Below are 15,676 nucleotides of genomic sequence, written 5' to 3'. Positions count from 1 at the left end.
TCAGGTCGTGTGAGTGTGTGTGACAGGAGCTCAGCTTGTGCGAGTGTGTGTGACAGGAGCTCAGGTTGTGTGAGTGTGTGTGACAGGAGGTCAGGTCGTGTGAGTGTGTGTGACAGGAGCTCAGGTCGTGTGAGTGTGTGTGACAGGAGCTCAGGTCGTGTGAGTGTGTGTGACAGGAGCTCAGGTCGTGTGAGTGTGTGTGACAGGAGCTCAGGTCGTGCGAGTGTGTGTGACAGGAGCTCAGGTTGTGTGAGTGTGTGTGTGTGTCACAGGACAGGAGCTCAGGTCGTGTGAGTGTGTGTGACAGGAGCTCAGGTCGTGTGAGTGTGTGTGACAGGAGCTCAGGTCGTGTGAATGTATGTGACAGGAGCTCAGGTCGTGTGAGTGTGTGTGACAGGAGCTCAGGTCGTGTGAGTGTGTGTGACAGTTGCTCAGGTCGTGTGAGTGTGTGTGACAGGAGCTCAGGTCGTGAAGTGTGTGTGACAGGAGCTCAGGTCGTGTGAGTCTCTGTGACAGAAGCCCAGGTCGTGTTAGTGTGTGTGACAGGAGCTCAGGTCGTGTGAGTGTGTGTGACAGGAGCTCAGGTTGTGCGAGTGTGTGTGACAGGAGCTCAGGTTGTGTGAGTGTGTGTGTGTGTCACAGGACAGGAGCTCAGGTCGTGTGAGTGTGTGTGACAGGAGCTCAGGTTGTGCGAGTGTGTGTGACAGGAGGTCAGGTCGTGTGAGTGTGTGTGACAGGAGCTCAGGTCGTGTGAGTGTGTGTGACAGGAGCTCAGGTCGTGTGAGTGTGTGTGACAGGAGCTCAGGTCGTGTGAGTGTGTGTGACAGGAGCTCAGGTCGTGCGAGTGTGTGTGACAGGAGCTCAGGTTGTGTGAGTGTGTGTGTGTGTCACAGGACAGGAGCTCAGGTCGTGTGAGTGTGTGTGACAGGAGCTCAGGTCGTGTGAGTGTGTGTGACAGGAGCTCAGGTCGTGTGAATGTATGTGACAGGAGCTCAGGTTGTGTGAGTGTGTGTGTGTGTCACAGGACAGGAGCTCAGGTCGTGTGAGTGTGTGTGACAGGAGCTCAGGTTGTGCGAGTGTGTGTGACAGGAGGTCAGGTCGTGTGAGTGTGTGTGACAGGAGCTCAGGTCGTGTGAGTGTGTGTGACAGGAGCTCAGGTCGTGTGAGTGTGTGTGACAGGAGCTCAGGTCGTGTGAGTGTGTGTGACAGGAGCTCAGGTCGTGCGAGTGTGTGTGACAGGAGCTCAGGTTGTGTGAGTGTGTGTGTGTGTCACAGGACAGGAGCTCAGGTCGTGTGAGTGTGTGTGACAGGAGCTCAGGTCGTGTGAGTGTGTGTGACAGGAGCTCAGGTCGTGCGAGTGTGTGTGACAGGAGCTCAGGTTGTGTGAGTGTGTGTGTGTGTCACAGGACAGGAGCTCAGGTCGTGTGAGTGTGTGTGACAGGAGCTCAGGTCGTGTGAGTGTGTGTGACAGGAGCTCAGGTCGTGTGAGTGTGTGTGACAGGAGCTCAGGTCGTGTGAGTGTGTGTGACAGGAGCTCAGGTTGTGTGAGTGTGTGTGACAGGAGCTCAGGTCGTGTGAGTGTGTGTGACAGGAGCTCAGGTCATGCGAGTGTGTGGGACAGGAGCTCAGGTCGTGTGAGTGTGTGTGACAGGAGCTCAGGTCGTGTGAGTGTGTGTGACAGGAGCTCAGGTCGTGTGAGTGTGTGTGACAGGAGCTCAGGTCGTGTGAGTGTGTGTGAGAGGAGCTCAGGTCGTGTGAGTGTGTGTGACAGGAGCTCAGGTTGTGTGAGTGTGTGTGACAGGAGCTCAGGTCGTGTGAGTGTGTGTGACAGGAGCTCAGGTCGTGAAGTGTGTGTGACAGGAGCTCAGGTCGTGTGAGTCTGTGTGACAGAAGCCCAGGTCGTGTAAGTGTGTGTGACAGGAGCTCAGGTCGTGTGAGTGTGTGTGACAGGAGCTCAGGTCGTGTGAGTGTGTGTGACAGGAGCTCAGGTCGTGTGAGTGTGTGTGACAGGAGCTCAGGTCGTGTGAGTGTGTGTGACAGGAGCCCAGGTCGTGTTAGTGTGTGTGACAGGAGCTCAGGTCGTGTGAGTGTGTGTGACAGGAGCTCAGGTTGTGTGAGTGTGTGTGACAGGAGCTCAGGTCGTGTGAGTGTGTGTGACAGGAGCTCAGGTCGTGTGAGTGTGTGTGACAGGAGCTCAGGTCGTGTGAGTGTGTGTGACAGGAGCTCAGGTTGTGTGAGTGTGTGTGACAGGAGCTCAGGTCATGTGAGTGTCTGTGACAGGAGCTCAGGTCGTGTGAGTGTGTGTGTGATGAGCTCAGGTTGTGTGAGTGTGTGTGTGTGACAGGACAGGAGCTCAGGTCGTGTGAGTGTGTGTGACAGGAGCTCAGGTCGTATGAGTGTGTGTGACGAGCTCAGGTTGTGTGAGTGTGTGTGTGTGACAGGACAGGAGCTCAGGTCGTGTGAGTGTGTGTGACGAGCTCAGGTTGTGTGAGTGTGTGTGTGTGACAGGACAGGAGCTCAGGTCGTGTGAGTGTGTGTGTGTGACAAGACAGGAGTTCAGGTCTTGTGTGTGTGTGTGAGTGGAGCTCAGGTCGTGTGAGTGTGTGTGACAGGAGTTCAGGTCGTGTGAGTGTGTGTGACAGGGGTTCAGGTCGTGTGAGTGTGTGTGACAGGAGATCAGGTCGTGTGAGTGTATGTGTCACAGGACAGGAGCTCAGGTTGTGCGAGTGTGTGTGACAGGAGCTCAGGTCGTGTGAGTGTGTGTGACAGGAGATCAGGTCGTGTGAGTGTGTGTGACGAGCTCAGGTTGTGTGAGTGTGTGTGACAGGAGTTCAGGTCGTATGAGTGTGTGTGACAGGAGCTCTAGTCGTGTGAGTGTGTGTGACAGGAGCTCTAGTCGTGTGAGTGTGTGTGACAGGAGCTCTAGTCGTGTGAGTGTGTGTGACAGGAGCTCAGGTTGTGTGAGTGTGTGTGACAGGAGTTCAGGTCGTATGAGTGTGTGTGACAGGAGCTCAGGTTGTGTGAGTGTGTGTGACAGGAGCTCAGGTCATGCGAGTGTGTGTGACAGGAGCTCAGGTCGTGTGAGTGTGTGTGACAGGAGCTCAGGTCGTGTGAGTGTGTGTGACAGGAGCTCAGGTCATGCGAGTGTGTGTGACAGGAGCTCAGGTCGTGTGAGTGTGTGTGACAGGAGCTCAGGTCGTGTGAGTGTTTGTGACAGGAGCTCAGGTCGTGTGAGTGTGTGTGACAGGAGCTCAGGTCGTGCGAGTGTGTGTGACAGGAGCTCAGGTCGTGCGAGTGTGTGTGACAGGAGCTCAGGTCGTGCGAGTGTGTGTGACAGGAGCTCAGGTCGTGTGAGTGTGTGTGAGAGGAGCTCAGGTCGTGTGAGTGTGTGTGACAGGAGCTCAGGTCGTGTGAGTGTGTGTGACAGGAGTTCAGGTCGTGTGAGTGTGTGTGACAGGAGCTCAGGTCGTGTGAGTGTGTGTGACAGGAGTTCAGGTCGTGTGAGTGTGTGTGACAGGAGTTCAGGTCGTGCGAGTGTGTGTGACAGGAGCTCAGGTCGTGTGAGTGTGTGTGACAGGAGCTCAGGTCGTGTGAGTGTGTGTGACAGGAGTTCAGGTCGTGTGAGTGTGTGTGACAGGAGCTCAGGTCGTGTGAGTGTGTGTGACAGGAGCTCAGGTCGTGTGAGTGTGTGTGACAGGAGCTCAGGTCGTGTGTGTGTTTGTGACAGGAGCTCAGGTCATGTGAGTGTGTGTGACAGGAGCTCAGGTCGTGTGAGTGTGTGTGAGAGGAGCTCAGGTCGTGTGAGTGTGTGTGACAGGAGCTCAGGTCGTGTGAGTGTGTGTGACAGGAGCTCAGGTCATGCGAGTGTGTGTGACAGGAGCTCAGGTCGTGTGAGTGTGTGTGACAGGAGCTCAGGTCGTGTGAGTGTTTGTGACAGGAGCTCAGGTCGTGTGAGTGTGTGTGACAGGAGCTCAGGTCGTGCGAGTGTGTGTGACAGGAGCTCAGGTCATGCGAGTGTGTGTGACAGGAGCTCAGGTCGTGCGAGTGTGTGTGACAGGAGCTCAGGTCGTGTGAGTGTGTGTGAGAGGAGCTCAGGTCGTGTGAGTGTGTGTGACAGGAGCTCAGGTCGTGTGAGTGTGTGTGACAGGAGTTCAGGTCGTGTGAGTGTGTGTGACAGGAGCTCAGGTCGTGTGAGTGTGTGTGACAGGAGTTCAGGTCGTGTGAGTGTGTGTGACAGGAGTTCAGGTCGTGCGAGTGTGTGTGACAGGAGCTCAGGTCGTGTGAGTGTGTGTGACAGGAGCTCAGGTCGTGTGAGTGTGTGTGACAGGAGTTCAGGTCGTGTGAGTGTGTGTGTGACAGGAGCTCAGGTCGTGTGAGTGTGTGTGACAGGAGTTCAGGTCGTGTGAGTGTGTGTGACAGGAGCTCAGGTCGTGTGAGTGTGTGTGAGAGGAGCTCAGGTCGTGTGAGTGTGTGTGACAGGAGCTCAGGTCGTGTGAGTGTGTGTGACAGGAGCTCAGGTCGTGTGAGTGTGTGTGAGAGGAACTCAGGTCGTGTGAGTGTGTGTGACAGGAGTTCAGGTTGTGTGAGTGTGTGTGTGTGTCACAGGACAGGAGCTCAGGTCGTGTGAGTGTGTGTGACAGGAGCTCAGGTCGTGTGAGTGTGTGTGACAGGAGCTCAGGTCGTGTGAGTGTGTGTGACAGGAGCTCAGGTCGTGTGAGTGTGTGTGACAGGAGCTCAGGTCGTGTGAGTGTGTGTGACAGGAGCTCAGGTCGTGTGAGTGTGTGTGACAGGAGCTCAGGTCGTGTGAGTGTGTGTGACAGGAGCTCAGGTTGTGCGAGAGTGTGTGACAGGAGCTCAGGTCGTGTGAGTGTGTGTGACAGGAGCTCAGGTCGTGTGAGTGTGTGTGACAGGAGCTCAGGTCGTGTGAGTGTGTGTGACAGGAGCTCAGGTCATGCGAGTGTGTGTGACAGGAGCTCAGGTCGTGTGAGTGTGTGTGACAGGAGCTCAGGTCGTGTGAGTGTGTGTGACAGGAGCTCAGGTCGTGTGAGTGTGTGTGACAGGAGCTCAGGTCGTGTGAGTGTGTGTGACAGGAGCTCAGGTCGTGTGAGTGTGTGTGACAGGAGCTCAGGTCGTGTGAGTGTGTGTGACAGGAGCTCAGGTCGTGCGAGAGTGTGTGACAGGAGCTCAGGTCGTGTGAGTGTGTGTGACAGGAGCTCAGGTCGTGTGAGTGTGTGTGACAGGAGCTCAGGTCGTGTGAGTGTGTGTGACAGGAGCTCAGGTCGTGTGAGTGTGTGTGACAGGAGCTCAGGTTGTGCGAGAGTGTGTGACAGGAGCTCAGGTCGTGTGAGTGTGTGTGACAGGAGCTCAGGTCGTGTGAGTGTGTGTGACAGGAGCTCAGGTCGTGTGAGTGTGTGTGACAGGAGCTCAGGTCGTGTGAGTGTGTGTGACAGTTTCTCTCTCTCCAGCTTATACTGTACAATGCAGTAGACTTCGGCAACTGACACCAGTAAACAGACTACAGCTTACACTCGTTTACTCAGGCTGATGCTGGGATGATGGATGGAGAGACTGTAATCACTGAACTACAGCTTACACTCGTTTAAAAGTACAGAAGCACAAACACAAGCAGCTTTCCAGGAGATTTCCTGCCAAATGGAAGATTACACACTGTTGTTATACTGTTAATACAAACTAAACACAAAACTATTAATTTTTTTTCCGTTGATTGAAATAAAGCTGAAATAAAATATTAGATGAAAGACTTGAGCTTAAATTTTTTTTGCCAACTAATTGAAATAAGTTTTAAGTACTAAAAATGCTAAAACAAAAAAAAGAAAAAAAAGAAAAGAAATCTTAATAATAACCAAAAAAATAAAAAAAAGGCAAATACACATAAAATGGTAACACTTTATTTCGATAGTCCACTTTAGACATTCAACTAACTATAAGTAACTTTGCAGCTACATGTCAACTAACTGTCATTAGAGTATTAGTAGACTATTAGTAGTTAGTGGACATGTAGTTGAAAAGTTACTTATAGTTAGTAGAATGTCTAAAGTGACTATCGAAATATAGTGTAACCCATATGATTACTAAAACTGAAAATAAATATAAAAAAACTCATAAAATGACGAAACACATAATAAAATTAATAAAAATAAATAAAAGCTAGATAAAAAAGTAAAAATAAATAAATAAAAAGGACAAAAGCACATTACAAATTACTAAAATAAATGAAAGCTAAATAGAAATATATAAAACAAAAATGACAAAAGCTCATAACAAAATTACTGTATATATATATATATATATATATATATATATATATATGAACAAAAAATAAAAAAACTAATACAAATCTATACTAGTATGAATAATACTAAAACAACATTGACCTAAAAGTTCAGAACTATATACTGATAATTTCAAAAAAATTAAAAACAGCAAAATCATGGAGGATTTTTGCACGAACAATTAAACAGCACTACATACGTTGATACTTTAAAAATAATAATGATTCAGAAACGTTCAGACTTTAATATGATTTTATTGAAAAAAGTGTACCAATGAAACAACCAAAAAAAAAAAACTTCAGAAAAGTATTTGTAGAGCAAAGCTCTTATGTACAGCATATTGCACTAAATAACAAAACCTATAACTTCCATACTGTATCAAAAACAGAGAGAAAACCACCGTGAGGAGTGCAGAGAGTACAGTCCCAATGTTTACACACATGCTACATTTTCGCTGGGTCTCATTTCTCGGTGTACAGTGAGTGTGTGAGCCTCGAACGAAACAAAGATATACGCTACTTACAATAAATGGCTTTCTGAACGCGTTCATTTCAATGTAAATCATCAGCTGTAGATTCATTGAAGACTAACAAGGAATGTTTTAAGATTAAAAGAGCCCTTAATGTGGAAAATTTCAAAACATCTGCCTTCAAAAAGCCACCAATTCAGTAAGAAAATCCGTTTCAGAAAGCAAAACCAATGAGCCCCAACAATAGCAGTCGATATCAACTTACAAAACAACAAAAACAAAACAAAGATGGAGCGAAATACAGTTAAAGACACTGTTGGCTTCATCATGGGTTGTTGATTTCAGACTAATACAGGCTTGTTAAAAACATCAAAAAAATATTCCTGACATCTCAAGAACTTATAACACTGGGATTCGAGAACCCTCGAGATTCAACCAAACACAAAGTACTTTCCAGTGCATGTAAAAAGATAGAAACAGAGATGATGAAGCACTTCATATTAACACAGGAAAAACTACAGCTGTGTTTGTCTTCAAAAACCTAAAGTTGTAATGGGATTCTGATTGATTTCAGCAGATCTTTAGGATACTGGGATGATTGAACAAGGTTTTAGCAAATTCATCATCCGTTTTTCCTCATTCATTTCATGAATAGATTGAGTGAAGCTCACGAGAGACGCATAACAAACATGTCCAGGTCATATTTTACCCCAAAATCAGAGGAAAAGTGGGTGTTTTGTCAGAACTAGGTCTCAAACTGTGCTCTAGTCTGCGATCAAAAGTCAAATATCTCAGCATAAACTCTCATGAAAGCATCCGAGCTGCTCATTTTACAGCTTTATACTCTTACTTTAAGACTCGTTTGGGTCTGAATATGTTTTCAGGTAACCTAAAAATATGCCTTATGTAAATTTAAGTGTTTTTAAGTGACAGTTAAGCTGTCATCAACGTTTGCAGCGCTAAAGTTGATCTAATGTTCTGTCGCTTTAAATCACTCACACGCACGCACGCACACACACAGATAAAGTAGTGCAGTATGGTTACCTTTAAATGAATTATAACATTTATTTGAATTTATTAGGCAATCGAGAGAGTCTGTTCAGTGTCTCTTTAGTAAAGAAGTTGTAAGTTGAATTACTTCAAAAACAGCAACGTTACACAACCTCCTTGCTGACTAATATAATATAGCAATTCAGTAGCAGAGAAGTTCATTTATTAATAAAAGTCACGGGCAGCATTGAGAACTGCTTCAATGAAAGCAGCGCATTAATATAGAACAGTGATTAAACTGACTGGAACTACTTGTGCAGTAAACGGTTTTATTGCACAGCTTAAAGCCAATCAGAATCGAGTATTCAGACAGACCATGCATGGTATAAAATATATTATGATTAATCAATATACTTTATAACTTTTTCTGGTCGATTTTGGACGGAAAAAAATACAACCTGGACATGTGTCCGTGAGATTCACCTGATTTTACATAATATAACATAATAAAATAATCTCTCCGGATTCTTCTGATTTCACTCATGCTCAGTTCATCTGATGGCACTTTGTTGATTTGAACAAACAGAACAACAGTGACCAGATTTTTGGAGATTAAAATCATTCTAAACCTCCTTCAGCAACCAAACATAAGGCGAGAAATGCACAACACAAATGTTAGTATCAAGGGATATAAAGAAGGGAATTGCACAGTGAAATGTATACAGTAGCAACGAGTCGAAATACACACGTAAAAAAAGGAATAAAATAAATAAGAAGTGGAGGAGTGCACATACGGGCCGGATGAGACGAACGAGTGGCTCTGGCTCAGCGTTCACGATCTGCAGGAAACTCACGTTCACCTCGAGCAACATTCAACAGAAACACACACTGTACCTGACGTCTACTAATGTACCAGACCAGGCCAACCTCAGTCATATCACACCTCAAAATCAGAAGAAGACTTACACTCCAAAAAACAACCCGAAGTTGGGTCAAATATGGACAAACCCAACCGTTGGGTTAAAAATGTAATTTTTTTCGAGTGTACATGCCTCCAATAAAGAAGCCATTTTTCATTGACACTGTTATTATTGTCATGAAAATTGAATCGAATAAAGACATTTTTTTTCGAGCTTCTTTACGGCAGAACTTGAATTTGCATCATTGATTTTCCTCTTTATCACTGAACGCACTACAGAAATAAATAGACTTGCCAATTGTTCTGTATTCAATTCAATACTGTATTTCAGTGATGAAAATCAGCCAGATTTTTAAGCATTGATTAAATCAAATAATCAATTTATTACTCCCCATGTACATTATGGAGGAAAAAAAATAGGAAACAAATATTAAAAGCATAAAATAAACCTCATTAATTAAAAGGCGGTAGAGAAATTGCTACCATGATGTATACTTAAAACTGAACTGAACTACAAATGAAGTATTATTTTAGTATCTTTGAGATATTTTTTGTATTTATTAATATTTTGATCTGTTTTTATTTTTTACACTTTCATTTTTAATTTTAGTTAAAGTTTTAGTAATTTTGTTGTGTTTCTTTGTCATTTTTAATAGTTTTTTTATTTGAGTTTGAATTATTTTAGTGCATAAAGTTAAACTAAATTCAAATGTGAAATGTTGCTTTGGAAACTCTACAAAATTGCATTTTGTATTTTATTGCAAGTGAACTAAATGCCCCTAAAAATCAGTTTAAATGCAAAATGATTCTTGCTTCTTTCTTTTGATTATTGGGGTGAAAATATGAGCTGAGAATTACTGGATTTCAATATTTGACACGGCTCTGATAAATGAGGAGGACTTTCATCAGTATTGTCTTCAAAAATTATATAAAAAAAAAAAAAGTGTATGCTTTCCTTCATTTAATCATTCTGCCAACATCTGTGATTTTAAATGAACGAACTGCATGTTGGCGGGAAAATTTTCACAAAATGTGTGTCACTCCTTCAAGATGAAAAAATAAAATAAAATACAGGACAGACAAATCAGAGAAACAGCATTGAATGCATCAGTGTCTTCAAACATATATTTTCTTCAAATCAATAATTACAGTCTTCAGAAGAAGTTCTTCCTCACGTCTTTTACATATAAAGTAGTGGTTCTATTTAAAAAAAGAAAAAGAAATGTACACCCCCAAAACTGCACAGATCACCGTACAGAAATAAAAGTAGAAATAAAACAGGGAAAATGGAAAGCGCCAAGTGTCCTGAGAGGAGAAGTAATGCAGTCGCTTCTCAGATTTACACAGTATTGCTCACAGGCCATGACACCGATGGCCAGGATGAGGAGAACCACAGTTTCAGATGATATATGAAAACAAAATGACATGTGAGGAGAGCCGACGGCGACTACAATAAGGCTGAGGCTGATATGTTTGCTGTATGTTAGTGTAAACACAGTCTAGGTCGTTCTGTTCATGTCGTAGGCACAGAAATGATCTTCCGTATGTGAAACAGGTTTGGATCTATTGGCCATTTTAAATTGAGTTTATTGAAGTACCTGAGTGACTCGGAGACGTAAAGTCAACAGTTTTGCTAAACGTTTATACAATAAGGTCCCATTAGTGCATCAACTAACAATGAGCAATACATTTGTAACACTATTTATTAATCTTTGTGAACGTTAGGCAATAATAATCACTATTCATAGTTAGTTAATGGTGCATTAAAAAAAAAAACAGAAACCTTTGATTGTAATAATGTTTTACATCTAAGATGCTTTAGAAGTATTTATTATTGTTTGTTTTAACTAATGCTGAAAACTTATTGTAAAGTGTTACCGTTTATTCTAATATTTACCAAAATTTGGTGAATTTTTAAGGCCTGATAAAACACTGGTAACACTTTACAACAAGGTCTCATTTGTTAACATTAGTTAATACATTAACTACACTTTAAAAAATTATATGATCAATAAGTTATGACAATATGTTTTTACTTTGCTTAAACTCATCAAAATAAGTTCAGCAATTTTTTACTTTTTGTCAAAAGTTTTACAAGATTCAACTCATTTTTTAAAGTCGGTTTAATGTAATTTAAGTAGAAATGACTTAAACATCCAAGTTGATTATACTTTATTTAAGGCAGCAATTTTTTTTTACAGTGTAACAATTAACAATATACACTGTACAAAAATGTGTTTATTCAACTTAAAAAAATAAGTGTTTGTGCTGCCTTCAAATTTTAAGTTTAGTCAACTTAAAATGTGAAGTACTAAATGACAACTTGGATATTTGAGTTGACTGAACTTTTAAGGCAGCACAAACACTTACATGTTTTTACAGTGTATTCTTACTGCATTTATTAACCTTTGTTAATGTTATTAGTACATCACAGTGAATTAACTAACGTACAACTTGCGATGTTCGGAATAAAACTATTATCATTTTTAGTTCATGTTAACTAATGCAGTTAACAAATGAAACCTTATTGTAAAGCGTTACCACAATATTATTGAACAGTTTTCACCCGAAATCTTGCGTAGATGATGAAACATGATATTTTCCCAATCCATTTACAGGATTGTAATGTTAGATGCTGTTGATTGTTGACTAGCCTGATGCCAAGAACTGAATGAAACGAAATCAAAAAGACAATAACAGCAGTACATTAACTCATCATTGACTTCATCAAAACCTCTTCGGTTGCTTGACAAACACAAGGACGTCTAGATCATAATCCTAAGCATTTAAAAACAGGAAGAACAATAAAAAATTCAACAATGATGTAATAAAAAAGTAAATAGAACATCAAAACACCAAGAAATTTGAGGTGCAAAAAGCTTTTTTTTTTCGGAGAAACGGCCTCTTTGGAGATTTGTAAGTGACGTCCTGGGAGATTTCTGAAGGAAAAGTATCCGAATCGTCACCCGTTCGCTTCGGCAGTGGCGTGGGACGGTAAGGCGTTCCCAAGACACGTGGAGCTCATTCAAATACACGTACGGAAGTGCAAAGAAACTTAAAAACGAACAGCATTCTGTACAAAATACCTCAACATGTTTATGAAAATATTCCTGTTAGAATCTCAAGAACATCATGGCATCTTCGTCGGGGGAAAAGAGGCTTCCATAAAACACCGTCCCCCGTCCTGCGGAGGTTCTTCTTCTCAGTCTTCGTTTTTCCCCCCTCAAAACCCGTGTTAGATACCAGACAGTGCCGCTAAACGTCCCGCTCCGTGACGTGGACTGGGACACGGATGGCAGTTTCTGTTTCACCTGCGATTCGCCCTCCCGTCCTGAGCGTCGGCGTCCCTCCCGAACAGGAGTGTGTAAAACGCATTCGCCACACGCCGCCACAGGGGCTCCTGGTTCCTTTGGTTTCTGTGACGCTGCCAAACACAAATCAAACACACAAAATAAATCAACACACGTCGAAGCAGAGCGGCAGTAATGAGGAGGAATGGAAAATCAAGACACTTAAAGGATTAGTTCACCTCGGAATTAAAATTTCCTGATAATTTATTTACTCCCATGTCATCAAAGATGTTCATGTCTTTCTTTCTTCAGTCGAAGAGAAATGAAGGTTTTTGAGGAAAACATTGCAGGATTTTCATGGAGTCGAAGGTCCAAATGTGAGTTTCAGTGCAGCTTCAAAGTCTCGACATGATCCAGCCGAGGAATAAGAGTCTGATCTAGACAAACCAGCGCACATTTATAACTAAATAAACATTTATATACTTTTAACCACTAATGCTGGTCTTGCACGTCCACGACTTCACGCATTACGTGACAGGTCACGCGTGTTCCGGTTCTGAAATGTAGGAAAGGGCGAAAAACTCCGTCTCATTTTCTCCTCCAACTTCAAAATCATCCGACATCGTTGTTTTACCTTTTATTTTATTTAATTTTTGTCAATGGCGTTTGTCTTGGTCTTTGCACGTTGGCTTTGTAAACACTGGGTCGGTTCTTACGCCTATGTCACGCTTGACCTTTCAACATGATTACGTAATGTGTGTCGCATCACAGCTCGTGCAAGACCAGCATTAGTGGTTATAAAGTATATAAATGTTTATTTAGTTATAAATGTGCGCTGGTTTGTCTAGATCAGACTCTTATTCCTCGGCTGGATCGTGTCGAGACTTTGAAGCTGCACTGAAACTCACATTTGGACCTTCGACCCGTTGGACTCCATTGAAGTCACTATATGGAGAAAATCCTGGAGTGTTTTCCTCAAAAACCTTCATTTTTTTACGACTGAATTGTTATAATATTAAGAATTTCGATTCAAAATCACATTTTAAAGTGTTTTTAAACCATTAAAGCGCAAGATGATGCAATTCGGCACAAATACTGAATTGAGTTCTCTTTCTTGTGCTTGAAAGGACAAATACACAAAATGATGTCAAAATATCCTTGCAAACACGGTCGGGTATGTCTAAAGTGAACGTAAACAGTTCAAAGAAAAGGCATGTGTAACAGTCTATTGGATTGGTGCATTCGGTCTTAAAGTGACAGCGGCCCAATAAACCTGTTGCTCTGTGTCATTAATGATAATCAAAGAACAAAAGAAAAGAAAATCACTCACTGATCTTGACTGAATAACTTTAGTAACCTTAATAAGGATTAATCTGTATTTTATTTATAAAAAGAAAACAATGCAGTTTTATTTTACATTTGATTTTAACTTCTGAACTTTGTTCAGTTGTACTTATTTGTTCTATAGCTAATTTGCTTATTTGTTTTTATTGTATTACTGACTGTATACTTGCTGTTAATAATGTTTGAAATGTATATTAGTCAGTCTATTTTATTAGTTAGTTGTTCTTTAGGCTGCTGATTTTTGTTAATGGTAAATTGTTCAGCTGCAACACCATGTTTTGCAAAAAGACAATTAATATGTTTGATATCCATGTTTGTCTTTTTTTTTACCATATTGGAATCAAAACTGGGAATTTATAAGAAATGGAATAAGAATTGATAAGAAATGTTCTTTACAACATGTATTTAGAATGCATTTAACATTTATTTTAGTCAGAATTTATTTGAACCCTATTGCTGTATGAGACAATACATTGAAATAATATCCCTCATATCACATCTTATGACATTGCCGTAACACCAGTAAACAGCGTGTGTGAGGACGTGCAGTGATGTAATAGGGGAGTAAACACAGAGAAATCCAGACACTGGCAATATTTCCACAACAAACGCTGTCTGGCCCCTTCACACACACATCAGACACGTTACATTACACCAAACACACAGTCTAACACTGCAATATAAACACTAGAAATCAGAATAAAATTGAGCTTTGTTGAGTTGATATGCCAATAGCTAGTACGTTTATTAGGAACTGCAACATAATAAGGTTTACACTGAATTAGAAAGCGTTCATGATGTTTCTTCACGTTTTTGAGAAACTTCAAATTATATTTGAAGAAACTTGAAGAAATTTGAGAAACTTCAAACTTCAACACTTCAAATTGATTGACAAACTGTATGTACTCTGCAAGTAGAAACGGCTAAATAGTTCTATTTTCATGGACAAAAAAAATGATGCAAAATATAGTTTCAGGGACAAAAATAATACAAACAGCTAAATCATTATTTTGTATTGACAAAAATAATAATGATAATAAAAATAATGCAACATGCAGATTCAAGCACAGCAAGTCATATTTTTGCGTTTTAATTCTTCTCGATCCAGCCGCCATTGGCAGGTTTACTATGTGAGAACTACAACTACAAATGTACTACATTTCTCATGACGTCATCATCAGACACACACGTGATCCGAGCAGCGTCTCGTAATAAAGATGATAGATGGGCGACTCTCACGCTCTCGAGTCGTTATCCTGGCACTGAGGAGAAATGGATTTGGGAAGATTAAGTGGATAATACTACCACTGTCATTGAGAGAGGGAAGATAAGATAATTTCACTAAATAGGATTACGCTGCTCTTGAGGCAGGGTGGAGACACACACACACACACTAACACACATCTGTATTTCAGCTGGCTCAGCTCTCTAGAGAGACGAAACCCAGTCCAACACTGATAACACATCTGTTGCTTTCACACACAAGTCATAAAGTCCGAGTCGAAGTCTTCCCTGTAACTCACTGCTCTAAAGCTGTCACACACATTAGAAATAACAAAACTCCCATGCACTAACACACTTAAAACACACTACCAGTCAAAGAGACAGTCAGAGCAAAAAACCCAGTATGCAATGTGACTGCAATTACCTTGTTATCTATTTAACAGTGTTTTCTCATGCACTCTTAATAGTTTATTTATAAACGCATCTCTTTAACCAGTTACAATCACGACCTTCTTCACTCTCTCAGACCCTCAGCTAAAATTAAATACTTTTACGTATGAAACAGCCAGTAGGTGGTGACGAATCATTGCCTTAACAAGTGACTCACTGAATCGTTCAGTCAAAAGATTTGTTCAAAACGGCTGATTCATTCAGGGACAAAGCAAGTGAGTCGTTGAATCATTCATTAGACCGATTTGTTCAATAACGCAGATTCGTTCAGTAATAAAACAGCACTGATGCTCTGAGACACACAATGGCTCTACTGTGGATTTGTGTGGAACTATTTTTATTGGCAAAATAGAACAAAATCAGTTTCAAATGAAAGTCACCCAAAATTTTCAGAATCCGACTCGGACTCAAATTGATAGTGTAACGCCGTCGACATTATTTAGAAGCCTTGGAAACTGAGTATGGTAAAGGCCTTCACATTTCTGACACACACTGGAGGTGTTTGGCCAATCACAACGCACTGACTCAGCTGGCCAATCACAGCACTAAGAGCTTTTCAGAAGGCGGGGCTTTGTAGAAATCAAGCGTTTCAGACAGACTGGGAATAGAGGAGCTGCAATGATGTACAGTAATGTGAAAAATCATGTGTTTTTTGAGAATGTCAACCTATTCTATTATACCAAAAAAACTAAATAAT

General features: G+C 41.9%; 1 protein-coding gene across 2 annotated transcripts in view; it reads right to left on the bottom strand.

Annotated features, from left to right (window-relative positions):
• Window positions 1-6,531: 6,531 nt before the first annotated feature.
• Window positions 6,532-15,676, bottom strand: part of bmf1 (BCL2 modifying factor 1) — a 25,209-nt gene continuing 16,064 nt past the window's right edge. Inside the window, exons 4-5 of one of the 2 annotated variants that reach the window (XR_013190652.1) lie at window positions 11,052-12,095; window positions 6,532-10,939 (exon numbers count right to left, since the gene is read on the bottom strand). Coding sequence is in view for 1 of the 2 variants with exons in the window: in XM_077196832.1 (XP_077052947.1) it covers window positions 11,979-12,095 (117 nt within the window). In the remaining variant the exon portion in view is untranslated. Of the gene's footprint in view, window positions 12,096-15,676 lie in introns of both variants that reach the window. The other variant, XM_077196832.1, reaches the window with a different exon arrangement.

This window comes from Siphateles boraxobius, unplaced genomic scaffold, assembly GCF_051911475.1.
Source record: "Siphateles boraxobius isolate OS27281-9 unplaced genomic scaffold, OSU_SipBor_1 36, whole genome shotgun sequence".
Taxonomy (NCBI): Eukaryota; Metazoa; Chordata; class Actinopteri; order Cypriniformes; family Leuciscidae; genus Siphateles; species Siphateles boraxobius.
This window is presented reverse-complemented; position numbering and strand designations above follow the sequence as displayed.